This window comes from Octopus bimaculoides, chromosome 23, assembly GCF_046866305.1.
Source record: "Octopus bimaculoides isolate indiv1 chromosome 23, ASM4686630v1, whole genome shotgun sequence".
Classification (NCBI taxonomy): domain Eukaryota; kingdom Metazoa; phylum Mollusca; class Cephalopoda; order Octopoda; family Octopodidae; genus Octopus; species Octopus bimaculoides.
This window is the reverse complement of record NC_142950.1, coordinates 37,317,812-37,337,351: the sequence shown is the minus strand read 5'-3', so window position 1 is coordinate 37,337,351 and position 19,540 is coordinate 37,317,812. Positions and strand designations below refer to the sequence as shown.

At 38.0% G+C, this 19,540-nt stretch overlaps 2 protein-coding genes across 2 annotated transcripts; both read left to right on the top strand.

The window, feature by feature from the left end:
• Positions 1–2,544: 2,544 nt before the first annotated feature.
• Positions 2,545–5,631, top strand: LOC106876089 (sterile alpha motif domain-containing protein 15). Its single transcript, XM_014924497.3, has 3 exons — positions 2,545–2,738; positions 4,346–4,444; positions 5,198–5,631. Exons 1-3 carry the CDS (start codon positions 2,583–2,585, stop codon positions 5,501–5,503), a joined length of 561 nt encoding a protein of 186 aa, XP_014779983.2. The 5' UTR covers positions 2,545–2,582; the 3' UTR covers positions 5,504–5,631.
• Positions 5,632–6,712: 1,081 nt separating this feature from the next.
• LOC106876096 (translation initiation factor eIF2B subunit gamma) lies at positions 6,713–19,071 on the top strand. Its single transcript, XM_014924504.3, has 12 exons — positions 6,713–7,526; positions 10,482–10,645; positions 11,081–11,232; positions 11,363–11,528; positions 12,305–12,410; positions 12,928–13,017; positions 14,423–14,532; positions 15,017–15,189; positions 15,761–15,832; positions 16,545–16,693; positions 18,014–18,117; positions 18,910–19,071. Exons 1-12 carry the CDS (start codon positions 7,405–7,407, stop codon positions 18,972–18,974), a joined length of 1,473 nt encoding a protein of 490 aa, XP_014779990.2. The 5' UTR covers positions 6,713–7,404; the 3' UTR covers positions 18,975–19,071.
• The last annotated feature ends 469 nt before the right edge of the window (positions 19,072–19,540 follow it).

Genomic DNA, 19,540 nt, shown 5'->3' with positions numbered 1-19,540 from the left:
TGCAAGGAGGTTTAATAAGTATATTTACATGGAATACAAAAAGAAACAGTAAAGAGTAAAGAAAAAAAAAGAAAATGGATTTGTGCAATAGGTCTAACTTAACAGCTGTTTCAGGTGAAACAGCAATGACCTAACTGCTGGAGACTGCAGAAAAGAACGAAGGAAGAAAAGTTGAGAATTTTTTATTCGCTCCTAGAAAAATGCATTAATTATTTCAACCTGGCTGTGTTTGTAGACAGGTGAAAAGAATACTTCTAACCAAAAAAAAAATAAATGATAGCATTGTAGTTGCGGCAGGGCCTCCTTAGCAACCAATATTTTTAGACCCAGTCCGCCACTGTGTGTGTGTGTGCTGGAGCCTGGTGTAGCCATCTGGTTCACCAGTCTCAGTCAAATCGTCCAACCCATGCTAGCATGGAAAGCGGACGTTAAACGATGATGATGATGATATATATACCAATAAGGAGCAAATATTTAGGAGAGAGTATTTATATAGCATTGGGCTATATATATAAGTGAAAGATTTTGTTTGGCCCATTAGTCCGACTACTGTTAGTTTTCTATCGTAAACATCTGTGTTATTATTGGTGGTTTAAACGGAGGTTTTAATTCTTATTTCTAGCAGGCAGGTGCATTTGTGTACCCTTATGATTGATATATATATATATATATATATATAATTAAAACTGGAGCTGAGACTTTGTGTTGTGACTAACGTTTCATGCCACTGCTGTCTTAAAGCAAAACACTCACACACACACATATATATTCATGCTTTGGATTAAATTTACTGTTTGTATTACCAAACCTATATTTACACCTCCCACACACACACATAGGCGTGTTAATATAGGAAGCCATAGATCATGTGTGTATGTATGTCTATTTGCCTACCTGTGTAACCTGGTGTAAAAGATGCAAGGGAAACTATCCTCAAGCAGCTATACACTCCCCTTCCCCGCCAACCTGTCATCCAGCTTTAGTCATACTTGTGTGTCATCATCACTCAGTTTTGTATCAACTGAACGGTGAAACTACTTTCAGAAACCTGATTCACTGACATGAGTAATAGCTGGCGGTTTATTGTCTTAATTTTTATTTCCTTCCAAGTTTTATATCTCCTCCTTTTTCATGGTTCATGGTTATGTGGTTAAGAAGCCAGCTTTCTAACCATGTGCTTTCGGTTTCAGCCTCATTACGCGGCGTGTTGGGCCTCTTCTATAGCCCTCATTCCAACCTATACTTTGTGAGTGAATCCGGTTGACGGAAGCTGTGTAGAAGCCTGTCGTATGTATATGTGTGTTTGCGTTTACACCCCACGTCTTCGTAACTTACCGTTTCGGCAAAACAGCAATAGAATATGTACAGGGCTTTAAAAAAAATAAGCATTGCAGCTAACGTACCCGACTAAATAAACCCTCCAATGGCTGAATACCGTAGCAATGGCCTTTCACATCTCTTCAAAAGAAAACCAATCTGCTTCCATCAAAATCATTAATGGATCTCCCCAACATCTTTAACAACGAAAGTTTCCCAATGCGTAACAACATATGGAGCAAGTATATTCACTCTTTACCTTTAGGGACCCACATTTTGGTTCACCACTTGATAACCGGAATTGGTTTGTTTACGTCCAAGTAACTTACCAGGTCGGGCGTAAGAGCCCGATGGAATATGTACCAGAGCTTCAAGACTGTGCCCCAGCATGGCCACAGTCCAGTGACCGAAACAAGTAAAAGCTAAAAGAAGACACACAAATACAAACTCAAGAGTCGATCGACATCCACTTTACGCCTATAAAAATACATTCTTCAGTTAGAACTGCATTCACATGTCGGTTGCCTTGTTGGGTTGTGAATGTACACCAGTATCTAAGCAGTCATTTATGTTATCACCTCCGGAGCTCCCCACCGCGCATTTTTTTCCCTTCATATTCGTTCCCAGCCAGTTGTTTTACACCTATTAGACTAATTTTTTTTTAAATTTTGTCACCGGGTCAAACGCTTTAGTTTGACCCAGATCTCTAGTGTGAGACACGACGTATAGCGACACATTCTCTGGCTCCCAACTCGCGGCATCTGCTGCAAACTCCGGTGTTGCCACCCGTAACGCGGAGGAGAGAAAGGACAATAAGTACAGGGACCTGACCGGTTGCCGTCGAGACGTCAGGTGTTCTGGGACACCGTGCTACCGATTTCCTCCACAAAATAGGTAGAGCGGTGACTCATCCGAAAAATAAGCCCTGCAAGATGGAGTGGCTACTGCAGCCAGTGTCGCTGTTCATTCTCCGAGGCAACGCCATCGCGGTCATTACAGCAGAGTGCGGCTGAGTATTCCTCTGGTTCTGAGATATGTGACCCATCGCCCCTCTCCGTCCGTTTTCGGCTGCTTTTTACCCCCCCCCCCCTCCCTTTTTCTTTTTTTTTTTCATCTTTTTAAAGTGTAAATTTGTAAATAAAATTTCGTTACTGTTTGAATCTTCGGAACTTCACTGGTAAAGAGGATGGGGGGGTGCAAGCGACAGTGATCTAAGGGAAGTAACTCTGGACACTGTGTGTGTCCAGTTTCCTTGACAACCAAAGATGGAGTCGTCCAATGATGACGACGGTGTTGAGAAGAACGAAGAGAACGAAGGGGATGGAGAAGAGAGTCCAGCCGAGCCAGATCTTACTTTCCTCACCTGGACGACAGAAGATGTTGCAGACTGGATTAAAAACATGGGATTCCCTTTCTATCAGGTGCCTTCCTCTTACTGACTATTGTTTTCGATGCATGTGTGTGTGTGGAGAGAGAGAGAGAGAAAGAGACACACACACATAAGCTTGTGTGTGCGTACATGTATGGTGACATGCGTCCCCCCCCCAGCTTGTTTTCTCTCCCCACCTGCGACATACGTAGCACCGTCCACTTTGTTCTTGCCATCCCATCAGTTTCCTCGATAGCGTTATTCACACTCACGCACACACACTCACTTTCTTTCTCCCCCCAGCTCTCTCATAAACACTTTCATTTTCACACACACTCACTCTCTCACTCCCCTTTCTCTCATACACACATACTCTCTCTCTCTCTCACACACAGACACACACACACACACCCTTACATATTCGTCACCCACTTAATTATTGACACTTGCCTAATATTTTTAGCAGTTGTCTGTTTCACATCTAAACATAGACGTCCATTAACTGATACATTACTGAGGCATTAAAGTAACTTTACGGACAGAGTTTCGGATCGGGACGCCCACACAAGTTGTTTTTTCTGTTTTCACAGGAATTTTTCCAATTAATTTTTTCACCGCAGCCTTGAAATGAGACTGAAAGGGCTTCTTTATCTGAAATAAAACTTTTTAAAATCTATGATTTTTTTTTTTTCATTTCAACCCTCTTTCTACCTCCCTCCGATAAATTTTGGCCAAATTTTTTTTGGGGGGGTGGGGGGGAGACACTACGCACTTAAAAGCTATTGGAGAAGCCTTTTCGGTAAAAGAAAACAACTTGGAAATATTCTCTAACGAAAATGCATGTGATTTAAGGGAGATTTGGCTGTTGTTTCTAGCACATCCCACGACCACCTCCCTTGTTTGTTTTTCACACTCACATGTATTGACGTTTTTCAATATTTTTCTGCCCGCAAACACATTTACACTATTAAAAAAAATTTGAAAATTTATGACTTTTTCAAACACCCCCCTCCCCCTCCCCATCTTTTCTGTTCATAATTTTAAAATATTGCAGATCCTGAGAAAAAAATCAAATATTTTCAAAAAAAATTTCTTATACAAATCTTTTTATACAAATCTTATCATCTCCTGCCACCATTTTGAAGGCTATGGTGAAAAACAAAATGGGAAAATCCTCATCAAAACTTGGAAAATCCTACTTACGTGGGCACATGCACACTAACAAAAGAATGCAGCTTGGATAAGGAACAGAGTGGTGGTGGTGATTGGATAGTGAAAGCATATTTCTTTTTTTAGAATGCCAGGCAGAATGCTTAGCAACTTTTTGTCTGTCTTGATGTTGTGAGTTCAAACACCACTGAAGTCGACTTTATGTGTCATCCTTTCAGGGTTGATAAAATAAGTACCAGTTATGCACTGGGGAGAGTTGATGCAATTGACTTACCACCACCACCACGCTCACCCAAAATTGCTAGTCTTGTGTGAAAATTTGAAGCTATCATTAAATATGAGTATTTAGATAAATATGAGTATCTTGCATAAAGAGGCAGATATTTCATGGCTGGTCATGTGATGGTTGGAGAAGAATAGCTGTGAAAGTAGGTAAGTAAGTGCCTACGGAAAAGCAAAGGGTAATGGATCAAGTCTCATCTCTTTCAGGATTGCTTCATTCAAAATTATGTTGATGGCAAGAAACTGATCATGGCTGATGCCTCGACTTTATGTAAATTAGGAATCAGAGATTTCCAGGATATCAAAGTAAGTGACATTCTTGTGCAAATGGTAAACAAAAACTGTACGGAAGCTCTTTGCTAGTGTGTGTGTGTGTTAATGCTCACATTTCTTCTTCTTTGCATGAGATGCCTGAGCTAAAAACGTTGATGCCATTTTAAAATTCCCTTTCAACAATAAATCCTGTAGTGAGATGGTTTTTGAATTCTAATGGGATTCAAAAAATTTTGTTGACAGACAGCTAAAGGCTGTTGAGAGGAAAGATATCTGGCTAAACAACACCATCTCAATTAAATACCCATCTAACTCATACCAGCATGGAAAAACAGATGTGAAACATTGTTTAACATCAGTTTTCCATACAGGCATGAGTTAGACAGCTCAAAAGGAAGGAAGGAAGCAATGAGCCAGAAAAGTATGCAGAGCCCCAATGGTCTGCTTTGGCAAGATGTCTGCAGTTGGATGCCCTTCTTAATGCCAACCACTTTACAGAGTGTTCCGGATGCCTTTTTCTGTGACCCTTGTACTATTGAGGTCACCAAATACTCACAACACATATTTATATGTGTGTGTGTGTGTATTTATATATACATGATGAGTTGAGGTTCTTAAAATGATTTGGCTATTGTTTCTAGCAGGTTAATGATCATTGGCTAGTTTTAATATTGTTATATTTGTTGTTGCTATACTTTGTGTCTGCCTGTCTGTCTGTCTGCCAATCTGTCTATCTGCCTAACTGTCAATCTGTCTATCTCTTCCTTCTGCTATTGTCTTGTGTAGACCATTGCATATCAGATCCGAATGTTAATTTCTCTTGAGGAGCCAGACTGGAACCGAAGTATCTCTTTGCCACCCCGCAGTGACTGGGGTATGTTTCTGGAAATGAGATGCAAGACAGGCAAGAAAACCGAAGAGATGGAATTTGAGAAATTCAGAACTGATCATAAGGATGTGATTTGGCAGCCGCCTCTTGATAATTCTGGTAAAATACAAACATGTTTTAGGGAAAAACATGTAAGCTACCAGGAAGCAACGACTTCTTCAGAAAGTGAAGGACAACAGACAATAAGTTCTGCTGCTGATTAAATTTTAAATTGGACAAAACAAGAATTTTACTGTAATTTTATATTTTTTTTAACACAAAGTCAATAATTTTCTATCATATATTTTTATCATAGTATTTCCCATAAATACACACAAATTTCAGAACTTTCCTTCATGTTTTATTTTTGGTATTGTTTGTAATTGGTTCAGGCAGAACAGTGTCATTATGAAGTTTGCTGGCAAAGCAAATGGTTTCGAGTTCAGTCCCACTACAAAGCACTTTGGGCAAGTGTCCTCTGTGTAGTTCCAAGATGACCAATGCACCTAGCAAGTGGATTTGTTAGGCAGAAACTGAGAGAGGCTGTCATGTGAATATATATATGTGTGTGTGTGTGTGTATATATTTCACTCCTGGTGTAGTTGGCATTAAGAAAGGCATCCAGCTGTAGAAACCAGGTTCCAGTCTGATTTACTGTGGTTTCTATGGCTGGATGCCCTTCCTAACACCAACCATGCCAAGAGTGTAGTGTGTGCTTTTTATGTGCCAGAGAGATGATTGTGCTGGTATGGTCATTTGCCATTGCCTCCATGAAACCCAACATTCAAAGATCATGCTTCACCACCTTGTCCCATGTCTTCCTAGGTCTCCCTTTTCCACAACTTCCTTCCACTGGTAGAGATCAACACTTCTTCACACAGCTCTCCTCGTCCATGTGCATCACATGACCATACCAGCACAATCATCTCTCTTATGCCCAGCTCTTCTCTCAAGATTCTTACACTCTGTCGTGCATGCACACTGACATTATACATCCAGTGAAGTAAACTAGCTTCATTTCTTACAGGTATGCGCATGTCCTCAGCAGTCACAGCCCATGTTTCACTGCCATGTAGCATAGCTGTTGGTGCATAAGCATCATACTGTCTGCCTTTCACTCTGGGCGAGAGGCCTTTTGTTACCAGCAGAGGTAGGAGCTCTCTGAACTCTGCCCAGCCTATTCTTATTCTAGCAGCTACACTCCCGAAACAACTGACTTGATCACCTTGATAATGGAAGCTATTGACTACTTCTAGTTCCCCGCCCCCCCTGGTATTTGATGCAATCTATTTTAGTGTTTATTGTACCTGTGCACCTTCCACATGCAAAAACTATTTTACCTGTTAACCTTCCTCTGATATTGCTGCACCTCTTATGTGTCCATAGTTTATACCAGGTACATCTTATGGAGTTTCTACCTAAGCCTTTTCTACAGATTGAGCAGAGCCATCTAACTGAAGGGATTTGTGATTTGTCTGCTCTCCTATTTACTAAGACTTTGGTTTTTGTTAGATTAGCCGTGGGGCCCTTTGGTTCCAGACTTTGCTTCCACACCTGAAACTTCTTCTCTGCTTATTCCCCTCTGTTATTGCCTGGAGGACTACGATGACCAAGACAGGGCTAAGGACTGACCCATGGTGAACCCCTACTTGTACCTTAAATTTATCGCTATACCCATTGCTAACCTTCACCTTACTGATAGCATCCTTGTACATGGCTTGTACAACTCTCACCAACTGCTACGTTTCGGGGACGCAAACAAACCAACACCGGTTGTCAAGTGGCGTTGTTGGAACAAACATAGATATGTATGTATGAATGAATGAATGTAACGGGCTTCCACGCAGTTTCCGTTTATCAAATTCACCCCCAAGACATAGGTCGGCTCGGGGCTACGTAGTGGGTCTGAACCCGTAACCGCATGGCTGCAAAGCGAGTTTATTAACTACACAGCCAAACCCGCATGTATTTTGAGAAAAAAAACAAAAAAACCCTCAGCAAATATTACTGTCGTCCATGTCTCAATAATAATAGCAATAATAATAATAATGACCAGGAAACAAAGTCAATCGGTCATGCACTCCCATCATACACATGGTGTGTGATTTTTATATAAAAATAAAGGATGTCGAAGCTGTCTTGGCAACCGTCAAACAATTCATTAGCAACGATGGCGGAAGAACGGAAGTACGCGAATGAGCATGAGCAGATGAAACGGAGGCCGTCGCACGACTCTCCTTCTTCACCGTAAGTGTTCGCCTTCTCTTGTTTTATTTCTCTCTCTTTCTTTTTATATAAACTTTTATCTTTATATACGCATATGTGTATATATACACACCTGATAGTACTACGGTGTTGGTATCAAATATATATATATATATATATACACTCATTTGTTTACAGCTGCGTGTTTAATCATTGTGTTCAGAGGTGAAACCTTATCGCTGCCAAGACCTGACCGAGCAAAACTTTACCGAGCAGCTGCTCCAACCGTGACCATCCCCAACGTTTACAAGAACTCTGCACCCACCACAAGCTTATACAGTGTATCCCTGTCTAGTGTTAGATTGTGATGTGAGGGACATTTGGAGTTACTATGCCGAACCTATAGACTTCTGCTTTCACTCCTCCACCTGTCCCATTTGCTATTTTAGAATTGGGGTCGTGTGCGTATGTTTATATTTATACTTGGTTGATGGTAATATTTATTTAAGTAGTAGTAAATAGCTTAAAGTTAGTTTATCTTCCACTACCTGCTGACGAAAAAAGAAAACTGTTTAAAGCAGACGAGTTTCTCTGCAGAACACTTCTTCTGTCCAATCTGACATTTAAACAAGGACGTCAGTCTTTGAGAAATGTTTAGAATCTCGTGAATTCTTGCTTTATAAAACGCAAATACTATTTTTTTTAAAATAACAATAACAGAGAAAATAACCCTTTTCTCGTTTCCCCCGGGGTTGTAGGAATCTGACTGCGAGGAATAGCTATTCCAAAACTCCACACTTTTCAGCGTGGGTAAAGCTAATATTCATTCAAAAATTATATATATAACGGGGCACCCTTTGAGAAATTAAGAACTACCCCCTAACTTTGTTTTTTATTGGCATAAATCATTTCTTGGTTCCCCCCCTTTTTTTTTTCTTAAAAGGTAACATGTGGAAGGAAAGTTTATATATGTGTGTGGGGGACTGGATACGCTCAGTGCGCGATTAATTTTACCCTTCGGGTTTCTGTCCTTATTGGCAATCTCATTAACGAGGGAACTGTTCAGTTTTGAGCATCAGGGCATCTATGGATTGCATTTCTAGTTTGACATTTAATATCGAGTACCGAGACCTATGTAGCCATAGATTTAATAACAGGATACCAAATTCAAGTCCATGTTCTTTTCTCGTTCTGTGTGGCACACCATTTAGTGACTATATTGCGACCATCGATTCCAAGACCTGCACCATTTCCCTATCCGTCAGTCTTACTCCAGATACGACATATAACTATTATACGCACGCACGTGTCTGCAGCAGTTATATATATATAGCTTTTTACTGCACTTATCAATCAAGGGTTCTGTCTTTTTTTTTTTATAGAAAAATATCGAACAGAAAACTTCGTATTTTTCGGGGTTTTTTCTTTTAAATCGCACTCTTTTATAATCTTTGGTAAAATGTGTGTGTATTCGAGTGTTGTCTAGTGAATTTTTTAATTGTCAACTGGTATTAGCTGTTTGCTAGAAATTGCAGCTAAATCTCTCAAATCTCACTTTGTCGTTTTAGATTTAATTATTTATAATCATATTGCATAATCTATTCTGAAATATACTGTCTGAAAAGACAATGAGGCCAAACATCTATTTTAATTGTTGTTAGGCCAGGAATTTGTGCAAAGCAATTTCACGAAGATACGCACCAGAAATGTCTCTACTCCGATGTCCCGGTAAATTTTTACCGATGTGATGTCCCTTGCTTATTTCAATTTTTTGTTCTTTAGCTTAAAAAAAATATAGTTATATAATCGCCGGACCTTTTGATATTAAGGTTGTATCGCATTCGGAATAAATAAGTCGCCACAAACCATTTCTACTTTTCTCAAATTTTACCTCACTCCGCTATTTTCCCTCCTATTAACATTGAGTACCACATAGCAGTAGAAACGGTGTTGGATCGATTCCTCTCTGGTTTTCACATATCATCATCCACACACCTACAACATCCATCTTTTTAATAGGTTTTGTGGTAACGTGGGGGGTGGGGGTGCAATTAGTAACCGGAGCAAAATGAGTAACTTTTGATCTATTGTCTCCCCCCCCCCCGCCTCCCTTCCAGTTTGAAATCATTACATTGCAAATATTGCATCATCTTTAGGAGTAAAAATTAGTCGGTATAGAGTCTGCATCATAGTTTTTCCTCAACTTTGACTCGATTTTAATTGAGGTTGCTAATAAAATATCTGGATAATTTTTCGTGTTTAAGAGTCAATATCTTTTCTCTGTTGGATTCCGAGTAAATTTTTGGTTAATGTTTACTTTAACTCCTGATCACCAAAACACACAAAAAAAAAATCTAATAGGTGTAAAAAAAAAAAAAAAAAAAAAAAAAAGTGTAGAAAACGAATAGGAAAACAAAAATTTGTGCGAACGAACGTGGTTGGGGTTGGGGGAGGACTTTCGGAAAATTCACACGATCCGATTTTTCTCTCATAACTTTCAGGAAAATGCGTCTCTTTTAATGAAAGTTTACACAACTACCTTTCAAATCAGTATAGATTGCGATTATAAAGAAATTTTTAAGGAAAATTTTTCGGTGGGGAGGGGGGAAAAAAGTTTGACTCCCCCCACATCCCACCTCCGGACTGATTTTGGCCATCTTTTTGCGCTTAAAAAGATGGAACCTTTTCGGTTTTTTTAAATTGTAAATATTTTCAGAGGATAATGTGTGATTTAAGGGAGATTTTGCTGTCGTTTCTAGCACATTCCAAGACAGCCCCCGTCGTTTCTTTCTCACTCTTGCATGTATTGATGTTTTTCAATATTTTCCATTGACGTAGCGCCACCAACCCCCTAATTTATCCCAACATCCAAACTAGATGCTTAGCCAAATAATCAGATTCAAGACATTTTAATGCAATTTTCTTTTCCTTTTTAAGTGCTTTTGGCTGGACTTGAAGTGAGCCAACTGTGAATTTTTTTTTTTTCCTGTGTTTTAGTGAAGCATTATACATTATGGATTATCATCCTGTGATACTGGCTGCTGGCACCGGGTCAAGAATGAATGACCTCACTGCCAACACGCCAAAAGCTCTGTTGACTGTCGGAAACAAACCAATGATTTGGTATTCTATTAACATGTGTCAGAAGGCAGGTTTCCAAGGTTTGTAACCAGTTTTTGCTCTTCTAATCTATTCTGTGAATTTACGACCCTCTTCTTCATCCATCTCTTTTCTCATTAACAACAACATAGCCTTAGATCCTGATGAAGGCCTCTTATCTTGATGCTCTCAGTTAGGACGATGGCTCTTTCCTGAATTATCTAGGATGACTGATTTTTAGGGAGTGCACCATTTCAGATATTTCAAAGCCATGTCTCCAAAAACCTCCTTCAAGTAATATGGCAAGATGCTTAGTCTTGTGGGAACTGGTGAAGCAGTGGTGACCTAGCATATAACCAACAGTTGTATTGGTTAGCAAACATAATTTTCAACTTTTGAAAAAGATTTATTTTTCATTTCCATATCTTGATTGATGATTTTTATATCTTGATAACATTTCAATATTGGTGATATATTGTTTTTGTTTTGATAATTAGAGGCAATTGTACTTGTTCAAGAATCCAAACGATCTGATATAAAAAGAAAACTCGAATTTTATGAATTCATCATAAAGCTTGACTTTGTCAACGTTCCTGATGACAGCAGTGGAACGGCCGATGCCTTGAGACTAATTCGGAATAAAGTGAAGGTAAATCACATTTCATTCTTTCTCCTAAAAATATTTTTAATGTCATTTTTAAATTTGACGCCTCAACCTAAAATGCTACTCTAATTTTCGTTTGTTGGACAGCTACTACTCGGTTTTGTTGTCTTTTCAGTATGACTTATTGATCATCTCCTCTGACCTTATCACCACTTTGCCTCTCCACTATTTCACCAACCATTTCAAAGCCTATGATGCCTCCTTCTTGATGCTTCTTTCACCTCTGCCAGAGTCATTTAATGAGGCCCCAGTTCCTGGAGTGAAGGTTGACAAACAAAATGGTCAGTGATTGTTTTGTATATTTCTTTTTTTTTTTTTTCCTACTTTGAGTTGATGAGGATGGTTTTGTTTTTAAATTTGCAGAATCACTGAAACAAATGAAATGCTTTGTAGTCTTAGAGTTTTGTTCCAAGTTCAAATCTTACCTTTTTTTATCTTTTTACCATTGGCAAAAATCAATAAAACTAGCAGCATCGCATATTGGAATTGATTTCTTGGACGATTCTCTCTTTACTAATATTTTGTGGTTTTATGCTGCTGCTAATAATGAGAATTTCTATCTTATTGCTGAAAACGGGATCATCATCATCATCATAAGACACATTTGTGCCACCTTGCTGTCTCTGAATTCCCTGCTTACCATCCTTTTAATAATGATGATTGGAGTTGGATTAGTATTAAAACAGTTTTAAATGGTTGCTAGTAATATTTCTCTCTGAACAATTAACAGAAATATCCTATCAAAACTGGATTCATTATTGTACATTTTAATTAAAATGGATTAGCTTTTGAATAATTCTTGTTCAGCAGCATTTCAGTCCTGATCCCCAATTTTTTTTTCCAAGCAATGTATCGAGAATATTATCCAAATATTCTTTATTTCAAGATTATTTGAGGGAGATTTGGCTATGATTTCTGGCAGTTCATGTGACCATGCTGTCATTGGCTTCTGTCTAAGGATCTTCTTAAAAACTCTTTCTTTCCATAAATCTGACATTTTGAAGAAAAACAAATAAATTTTATCAATTGTCTTTTCTATTTTCTCTCCTGTCTGCAGAAGGAGATGTGATTGGTCTGGATAAAGACTTGCAGCGACTGGTCTTCCACAGTAACGAAGCCGACCAAGGTGACTTCATAACGTTTAGTCACTCTTTCCTGACACAGTAAGTTCCAGTCATTTTATTTTTGGATCTTTTGTTTCAGCCACATTTAGATTGTGGCCATGCTGGGGCTCCACCTTGAAGGGTTTAGCATGGGTGAAATAGTTTTTATCAGAATGGTTTTTAATAACTGGCATCTCTGGTTATAGTGAGAGGAGTTGTGACTAGCTAAGACACCCGATTTCTGCTTAATACTGAAAATGCTAAGTGTCCAGCCGTCGACTACAAGATGTTTGACAAATGCTGAAGGTACTTCTTTATGGTCAATCAACTTGCTAGAAAAAGCAACCAAATCTCCGTATCACTTTTGCTGCTTTAAAAAAGACTATATTTGACTATACAGTACCTGGGTGGTCACAGCTTGGGCACCTTTTGATCACGGGTCTATTTGACCAGGTTTAACCTAGAGCCAAGCATCTAATTTTGGATGGAATGTATTTTCCTCGCAAAGAAAAATCCCTTTCCATCGTTTCACTTTCCAGAAATCTAGTTCTTTTTGTTTCTAATATTCCTTTTCCAGATGTCCGTTTATATCGTTGCGAACCGACATGACTGACTGCCATTTGTACATTATGAAGAAATGGATTTTTGAATTCCTTCTCGATAGACCGTAAGTATTCTAGAAACCACACCTGTTTGTTCTGGATTGTTGTTGGAATAGATTTTGTGGTAATTAGAGGTGACTGATAAAAACACCTACAGGTAAACCACAAACCTCTCACTGCATTACACTCTTTGATTTGGTTTGCAATGAAGTTGTGGTGATCATTCTGTGACTGTACTGTTCTAAACTAGAGGTTTTAAAATAACCCCTTTTAAACCTGGCTACTTCATTGTAATCACTGGTAAAACTGTAAAGATCAAATTGTGTATTGATCATCTCTCTCTCACTCTCTCTTTCTCTCTCTCTCTCTCAATTTGTAAATTTCTTATTTGTGGGTGTTGGGTTGATTATAATTGTTTGATTTGAACTTTTGGTTGACTAAGGACAGGGAAGGGTGCTGTTTTGCTCATGGCAGGGGGTGGCCAGATAAACAAACAATAAAGGTAGACATGACTGACCTAATTGTTAATTGAACTGTAAATTCTAATGGAATTCAGGGGTTTAACAAACATCCCCCACCTATTTACTCACTTGTTTTGACATTTTTCTCATTCTTTCCCCTTTATTTCTCTCTGGTTGACTTTCTGTTGTTGATGGCTTGTCTATACTGAACTGGGATGGTCTTTATAAACCAGGGATTCTAATAAAAGAAAAAAAAGAGGTTTTGTGTGTATTTTTTCTGCAGCTGGATGCTCTTCATATCATAATCTCTCAACTGTGAAATAGAAAAGCTTTTTGTTCACACTTGAGCAAGCAAAATCCTCTCCTCCTCCTCCTGACAACACCAACATTGGTTATTAATAAAATGTAAATTTTATGACCAGGAGAATTTTATTGAACCAGATTAAGGATTAGACATATTTAAGGGTTTATTACTGTAGACTGAATATTTTATCAGAATTTAGTTTCATCATTATCTTGAACTCAAAACACTTGGATTGAGGACTTGGGTTTTAATTTAGGAGTATCTTGCTCATGATCACTCAATGCTGCATAGTGCTGTGTGTTATGGAGCCCAGCCCTCAAAATCAGTAACAATTAGACTAAAGGGGACCTGCTGGGACCTAACCCTGCTGTTACATACCCCCCCCCCCACACACTGTGACTATTAGCTTGATATTCTACCTCAGAACCCAGAAAGAGTAAAACTGCTAATGCACATGCACACACACATACACACACACAGCTTTACCCAGCATCAATTAGTTTTATGTTTGTAAAATGAATTTTTTATATTCTTTATTGGCACAAGTCTTAAAATGTATAAGTGGAGTATAAACTCTGTCATGAAATCCAAACAGGGTTTCAAACTTAAGAACCCGATTATTGCAAATGGTTTTGTGTTGAGACATTCACCAGACGATCCTGATTGTTGTTGTAATTCTTCTTCTGTTTCCATTTGTTACTGCAGGAAGATCACAACCCTCAAAGGCGAACTGGTCCCTTACATTGTGAAAAAGCAGTTCTCTAAGAACAAGTCAAAGAAAGATGTCCCAAGTGAAGGATTGAGTAAGAAAAGAGGTAAAAAATAATTTTAAATGAATTTCAGTTAATAATCCAAAAAAACTATAATCCCGTTAACATCTAGATACAAGCTGCTTTAAAAGTTTACATCTATACAACATTTTGATTGTTCAGTTCTCCAAACATCATTTTTAAGTCTCTTTCCTGGACCTGTATTCAGCAGATAAAAACATTATTGGTTTTAAAATAAAATATTGTTTCAAATCCAATTTAGTTCTGTGTATGCATCCAATAAAATAATTGAGAATCGGACCAAACTGATCTGAACTTTATGTAGGTGGAAATATTTAAGCTACAGATTTGTGAGACAGACTACTTAACTACAAGATCATGGTTATAGTCATTCCTTGACTGTTGAAGAAGTCTGAATGTCTTTGGGCCAAGAATGGGAAGGAGAGATGGGATTTAAAAAGAAAAAAATGTCGAGAAGCAAAACGGGGGTTTATTTTTTCATCATTCTTTTGTGTTTATCCTTTTGCAGACATTTACAGCTACATTCCAAAGAGTTTCCTCGCAGAAGCATATCAACTGACGTTAAGCAATAAGGTATCCCCTACGTATCATGAAGAGATACACTGTTACGTGTACATCCAAGAGAAAGGGTTCTGTGTCCGAACCAACACCCTAGCAAACTATGCTGAAGCCAACCGACAGGTAATTTGTGCTGCTGTTTATCACTCTTTCGACGACATCCACTTAGTCATGCGTGCATGGGTCAGACAGGTTTTTGTGCTCAGATGCTTTCCCTTTTACCACCCTTCAAATGTTTCCAAGGAAAGTAATATTTTCCCAAGGCTAGACAGGTTTCCACAAAACATTTTGGCAATGACTTACACCACTTCTTTGAAGGTGAGACTTGTTTACAACTGTTATGCTATGCCAAGTCAAGGAAACGCAAAAACATGTACACACACACACACACACACCGCGCATGCACCCACCGCACTGCACACACACCATACACCCTTTATTTCCCAAATCATCCTTTCGCAATGCTTTAGTTGACCTGAGGCTATATCAGAAGACACTTGTCCAAGGGGCCAAGCAAGGGGACTGAACCTAAAACCCTTTGGTAGGGATGCCAACTTCTTAACCATACTGCCATACCATTTATGTATTCTCTTTATTTATGGTAATCCAAATACTGGGTCCTAAATAAATAACAGATTAACACTCGTTAATATTCTAGAATAATTATTTTTTTTTTGTATTCTGTATTTCTCAGATCCTGAAACATTTCCCAGAATTGATGCCACCTGGAACCTTATCTAAGATTACAGCAGGCAAATCATCAAAGGTAAAAAGTCTGTTTTCTTTATCCTGGAAGTAGGTCTGGTTAAAAACTGCAGTTCTAACATGTTGGCATTTGAGAAAGAGATTTTCTCTGCAAAACTCTCAATAGGGTAGGGTGGGGGCTGAGAATTTTGTTCCTGAGATTGTCAATTGGAAGATGGCTGCTGGTTTGGTCCGACGAGCTGCAGCAACTTAAGATGGCTGGCCAAAGATGGTGGCCAGCTTCCAAGTAGTTTCTATTATTACTTGATCTTGGGATTATTGAACTAATATTCACTGTATTGACCCAAGACGTCTTGGCACCCTTTTTTTTTTTTTTTTAAGACTCACAAGAGACCAAGAGGTTTGAAAAGGGGCAGGATAGATACGGTCCTGTAGAACTATTGTAGAAGCAGCAACTATGATCCTTTTTGTATTCATTTTTTTCCATCTTTTGTTCTGTTTTGGCCCAAATCCAGGAGACCTGTCTGCAAAAATATTCCAGTTGTGATCATGGCTTTTTGTTTTTCATGCAATGTCTCATTTTTTTAGTGTGATTTAAGGTAGATTTAGCTAAATCTTCCAGTTTGTGTCTGGACTATGGCTGTGTATGGTGTTATGCTAATAAATATAGAAATGGAATAGTCAATTTTTTTTTTTTTCACCTTTTATTCTACCAAGTTGTTGAATTTTAAAGTTTTCTACTTAAAACTCTTTATTTTCCTCCTCTTGACCAGATTGGTGATGAATCGTTGCTGGATGGAAGTGTTTCCTTAGGCAAAAATGTGTCCATCACGCAATCAGTGATTGGTGCTTACTGTAAGATTTATGATAAAGTGAAGATTACTAATTCTGTCATTTTGGATCATACAGAAATTGGCGAAGGGTAAGTGTAACAGCCGCTTTGGTACTAACAATTGTGTGGTGGGGTGGGGTGGGTTGACAAACTGACTTTATTTTATATAAATTAATAGCTGACAGCTTTCTTAACTCTCACCTCAAACTACTATTGGTTTCTCTTTTCCTACACTCAACAATATGTAACATATTACTTCTACATACAGATATCTTTTACAGCAACCCTTAACAGGTGAATCCTTTCACAGACCACAACTGCTAGCAGCACGACAGTTATTAAGAATAAATATTGTCTGTTCATAAACTCTGGTTTATAAAATGGCCATTTGTGCTGCTAGTGACGCAAATAACTATTCCATGCTTGCACGAGTCGGACAAAACTTCCATTGACGCAGAATTTTCTGATGCCAACCATCATTTGTTTCAATTCAAGGTAATAATTCCCTCAGTCTATTGAACAACAAATGTTCTGGACATGTTTTTGCAAAGGACTGAACAAACACTGTATGAAGAGTTAGGTTTTTAACTTCTAAACCTTTATTTTCAACAAGATCTGGTAGCCCTGCAGGCTTGTCAAGCAACTATCACATTTAGGACAAGACTGTCCCAGTTGTTTAGTGTCAAGGCCATCTGCTTGTTGAATGACTCAATTTAATAGTTTCAATTACATCAGACACTTGAGTTACCACAACTATTTTCACCATTGAATTAGGAATTATGTTATATTATATATAATATAATATGACATATAATATATATAGAGAGAGATTAGATAACAATTATTGCAGTCACTTGTAAATGCTCTCTTTACTAAGTTAACCACATGAGAGTTTACTACTGCTGACAGCATTGTAATGGTTAACGCTACTCTGGTTTTCTAAAACCTGTCAGCCATTGGTTCATCTCTTCACACCTAAAGCCAACACTAATGAGGACTCCTCCTACTGTATAATTTTTTTAGTATGTAAACTTCTTCCTGCAGCCATAATGTGTCTGTGCCTATAACTATCGATTTCAACTAATATGAAAGCACTTTTTCCCTGTTGTTCATGGTTTTGTTGGTTGCTCCATATTGGACTGCAGCAAAACCTGATGATCCCAGCATTTCACTAAGCATTTCCTCTAATTAGTCATTATTTGGTGAGTTTGCTGTATGATATACTTTACCTAACTCTAAAGCTGTGTTAAAACTATTTAATTCTTGAAATTTTCCAATTAAATAGAATAAATTTATACTTTATACTCTTTATTGTATAGTATTTCTGTACAAGCTTCACTGTTACTTGTGTGTGTGTGTGTGTGTATATTTATTTTTGGATTTGTTTCATTTTTGATGTATTTATTGCAGGAGCATTATTGATGGGTGTATAATATGTGACAGTGTATACATTGGTGAGAGATGTGATCTGAAGGATTCAATTGTTGGCAGCCAAGAGAAAATAGAAGCTAACAGTAAGTCTGTCTCTCTCTCTCTATCTCTTTCCTTCACCATTTAATGCCACATCTTCCATTCTGGCGTCAGAATAAATATATATAAAAGCATTGTTTATTTTGGTTTTTCTTTTCTAATCAAATACTGCAACTAATGGTGGGGGTGGCGGTTAGAGCCTTCTAAGATTTGAACTTAGCTCAGCAAACCAACACAACACCCATTAAAATCCTTCTTGCTTGAGGAACTAAGCTGTACTTGGTTATTTAGTTTTAAGGGAACCGTCGAATGTTTAGTGTCTTGGTTGGCCATTGATGCAGCTAGCTCAGATGACCAGTTTAGAACTGTAGATTATTATTGTGTGAAGTACATGGAGGACTGGCCAACTCTAGCTCTGATATTAGATTTTTTTTTCTTTAAATGTTGCAAATAAGTGGTGCCCCAGTATGGCTGCAGCTTTCAAACTGAAACTAGTAAACAAAAAAAAAAACACAGAAACTCCAGAGTTCTCAACCTCAGATTTAATCCATCAGCTGCTTTAACAACACATCTTGGGCCTTAGCTGCTTTTTTTTTTCTTTTAAGCAAAGTTCATTCTGTTGATGTATTTGTTCCAAGTGTCTGGCCTATATTCAGTTTCCTGCAAAGCCAGGATTCCCTACAAAAGAGGTCTCGTTATTGCCTTCCATCTTCTGACTGAGCTATTAATAAATATTAAACCCTTAAAATCTGTCACCCTTTTTTTCCAGCTGATATTTTCTTCTCATTTACTTCCATCCAAGTTTTTAACAGATTTTTCTTTTCCTTTCTTTTCAGCCAAATTGACTCATGAATCTGTTGATACACAAATGATGAAAGAAAAAGCAAATTGGTTTTATTAAAAAAATACTGTTTATTAAATCTTTTTTTTTTCTCATCTTTGTACAGAATTTTAACTTTCCGATGAAATAAAAAAAATCTATTTATATAATTATAAAATGTTGTTTCTTCAATTGATTTATATTGTTTGGCTGATTCTATAAAGCCTAAAGAAAACTTAGTTCCTGGATATTACTCGTCTCTCCCTTTCTTTCCTTTTTTTTTCTGTTTTGTGTGTGTGAATGTTGCTCGGGCACAGAATGACCAGCTGAAGTTGGTATTGAAACGTCAAATAGTTCAGCCCACTCGTCTGCTAATAGGTAACAGTCTCAGAGGGAAAAGTAGATTGTATGATGCTTCTGTACAAATGGTTATACTCCAGGATAGTGAGATATGGGCTCTGAATGCAGAAGACACATGTAAACAAGAGAAATGAAGTTGATATACTGTGATGGATGTGCAACATCAGTGTGCATGTACGACATTGCAAATGTGGTGAGAAGAGTTGGGCATAAGAGCAATAAGATGCAGCATGCAAGAGAGAAGACTGTTGGTTTGGTCAGGTGATGAGTATGAATGAAGACAGCTG

What these genes read in the sequence shown, in the direction of transcription:
- LOC106876089 (XM_014924497.3), top strand. Translation starts at nt 2,583, where the DNA reads ATGGAGTCGTCCAATGATGACGACGGTGTTGAGAAGAACGAAGAGAAC. An exon ending in TGGGATTCCCTTTCTATCAG is followed by an intron (nt 2,739 to 4,345) that starts GTGCCTTCCTCT and finishes CATCTCTTTCAG; the next exon opens with GATTGCTTCATTCAAAATTA. An exon ending in GAGATTTCCAGGATATCAAA is followed by an intron (nt 4,445 to 5,197) that starts GTAAGTGACATT and finishes TGTCTTGTGTAG; the next exon opens with ACCATTGCATATCAGATCCG.
- LOC106876096 (XM_014924504.3), top strand. Translation starts at nt 7,405, where the DNA reads ATGTCGAAGCTGTCTTGGCAACCGTCAAACAATTCATTAGCAACGATG. An exon ending in TAATTCGGAATAAAGTGAAG is followed by an intron (nt 11,233 to 11,362) that starts GTAAATCACATT and finishes TTGTCTTTTCAG; the next exon opens with TATGACTTATTGATCATCTC. An exon ending in ATGCTGAAGCCAACCGACAG is followed by an intron (nt 15,190 to 15,760) that starts GTAATTTGTGCT and finishes TGTATTTCTCAG; the next exon opens with ATCCTGAAACATTTCCCAGA.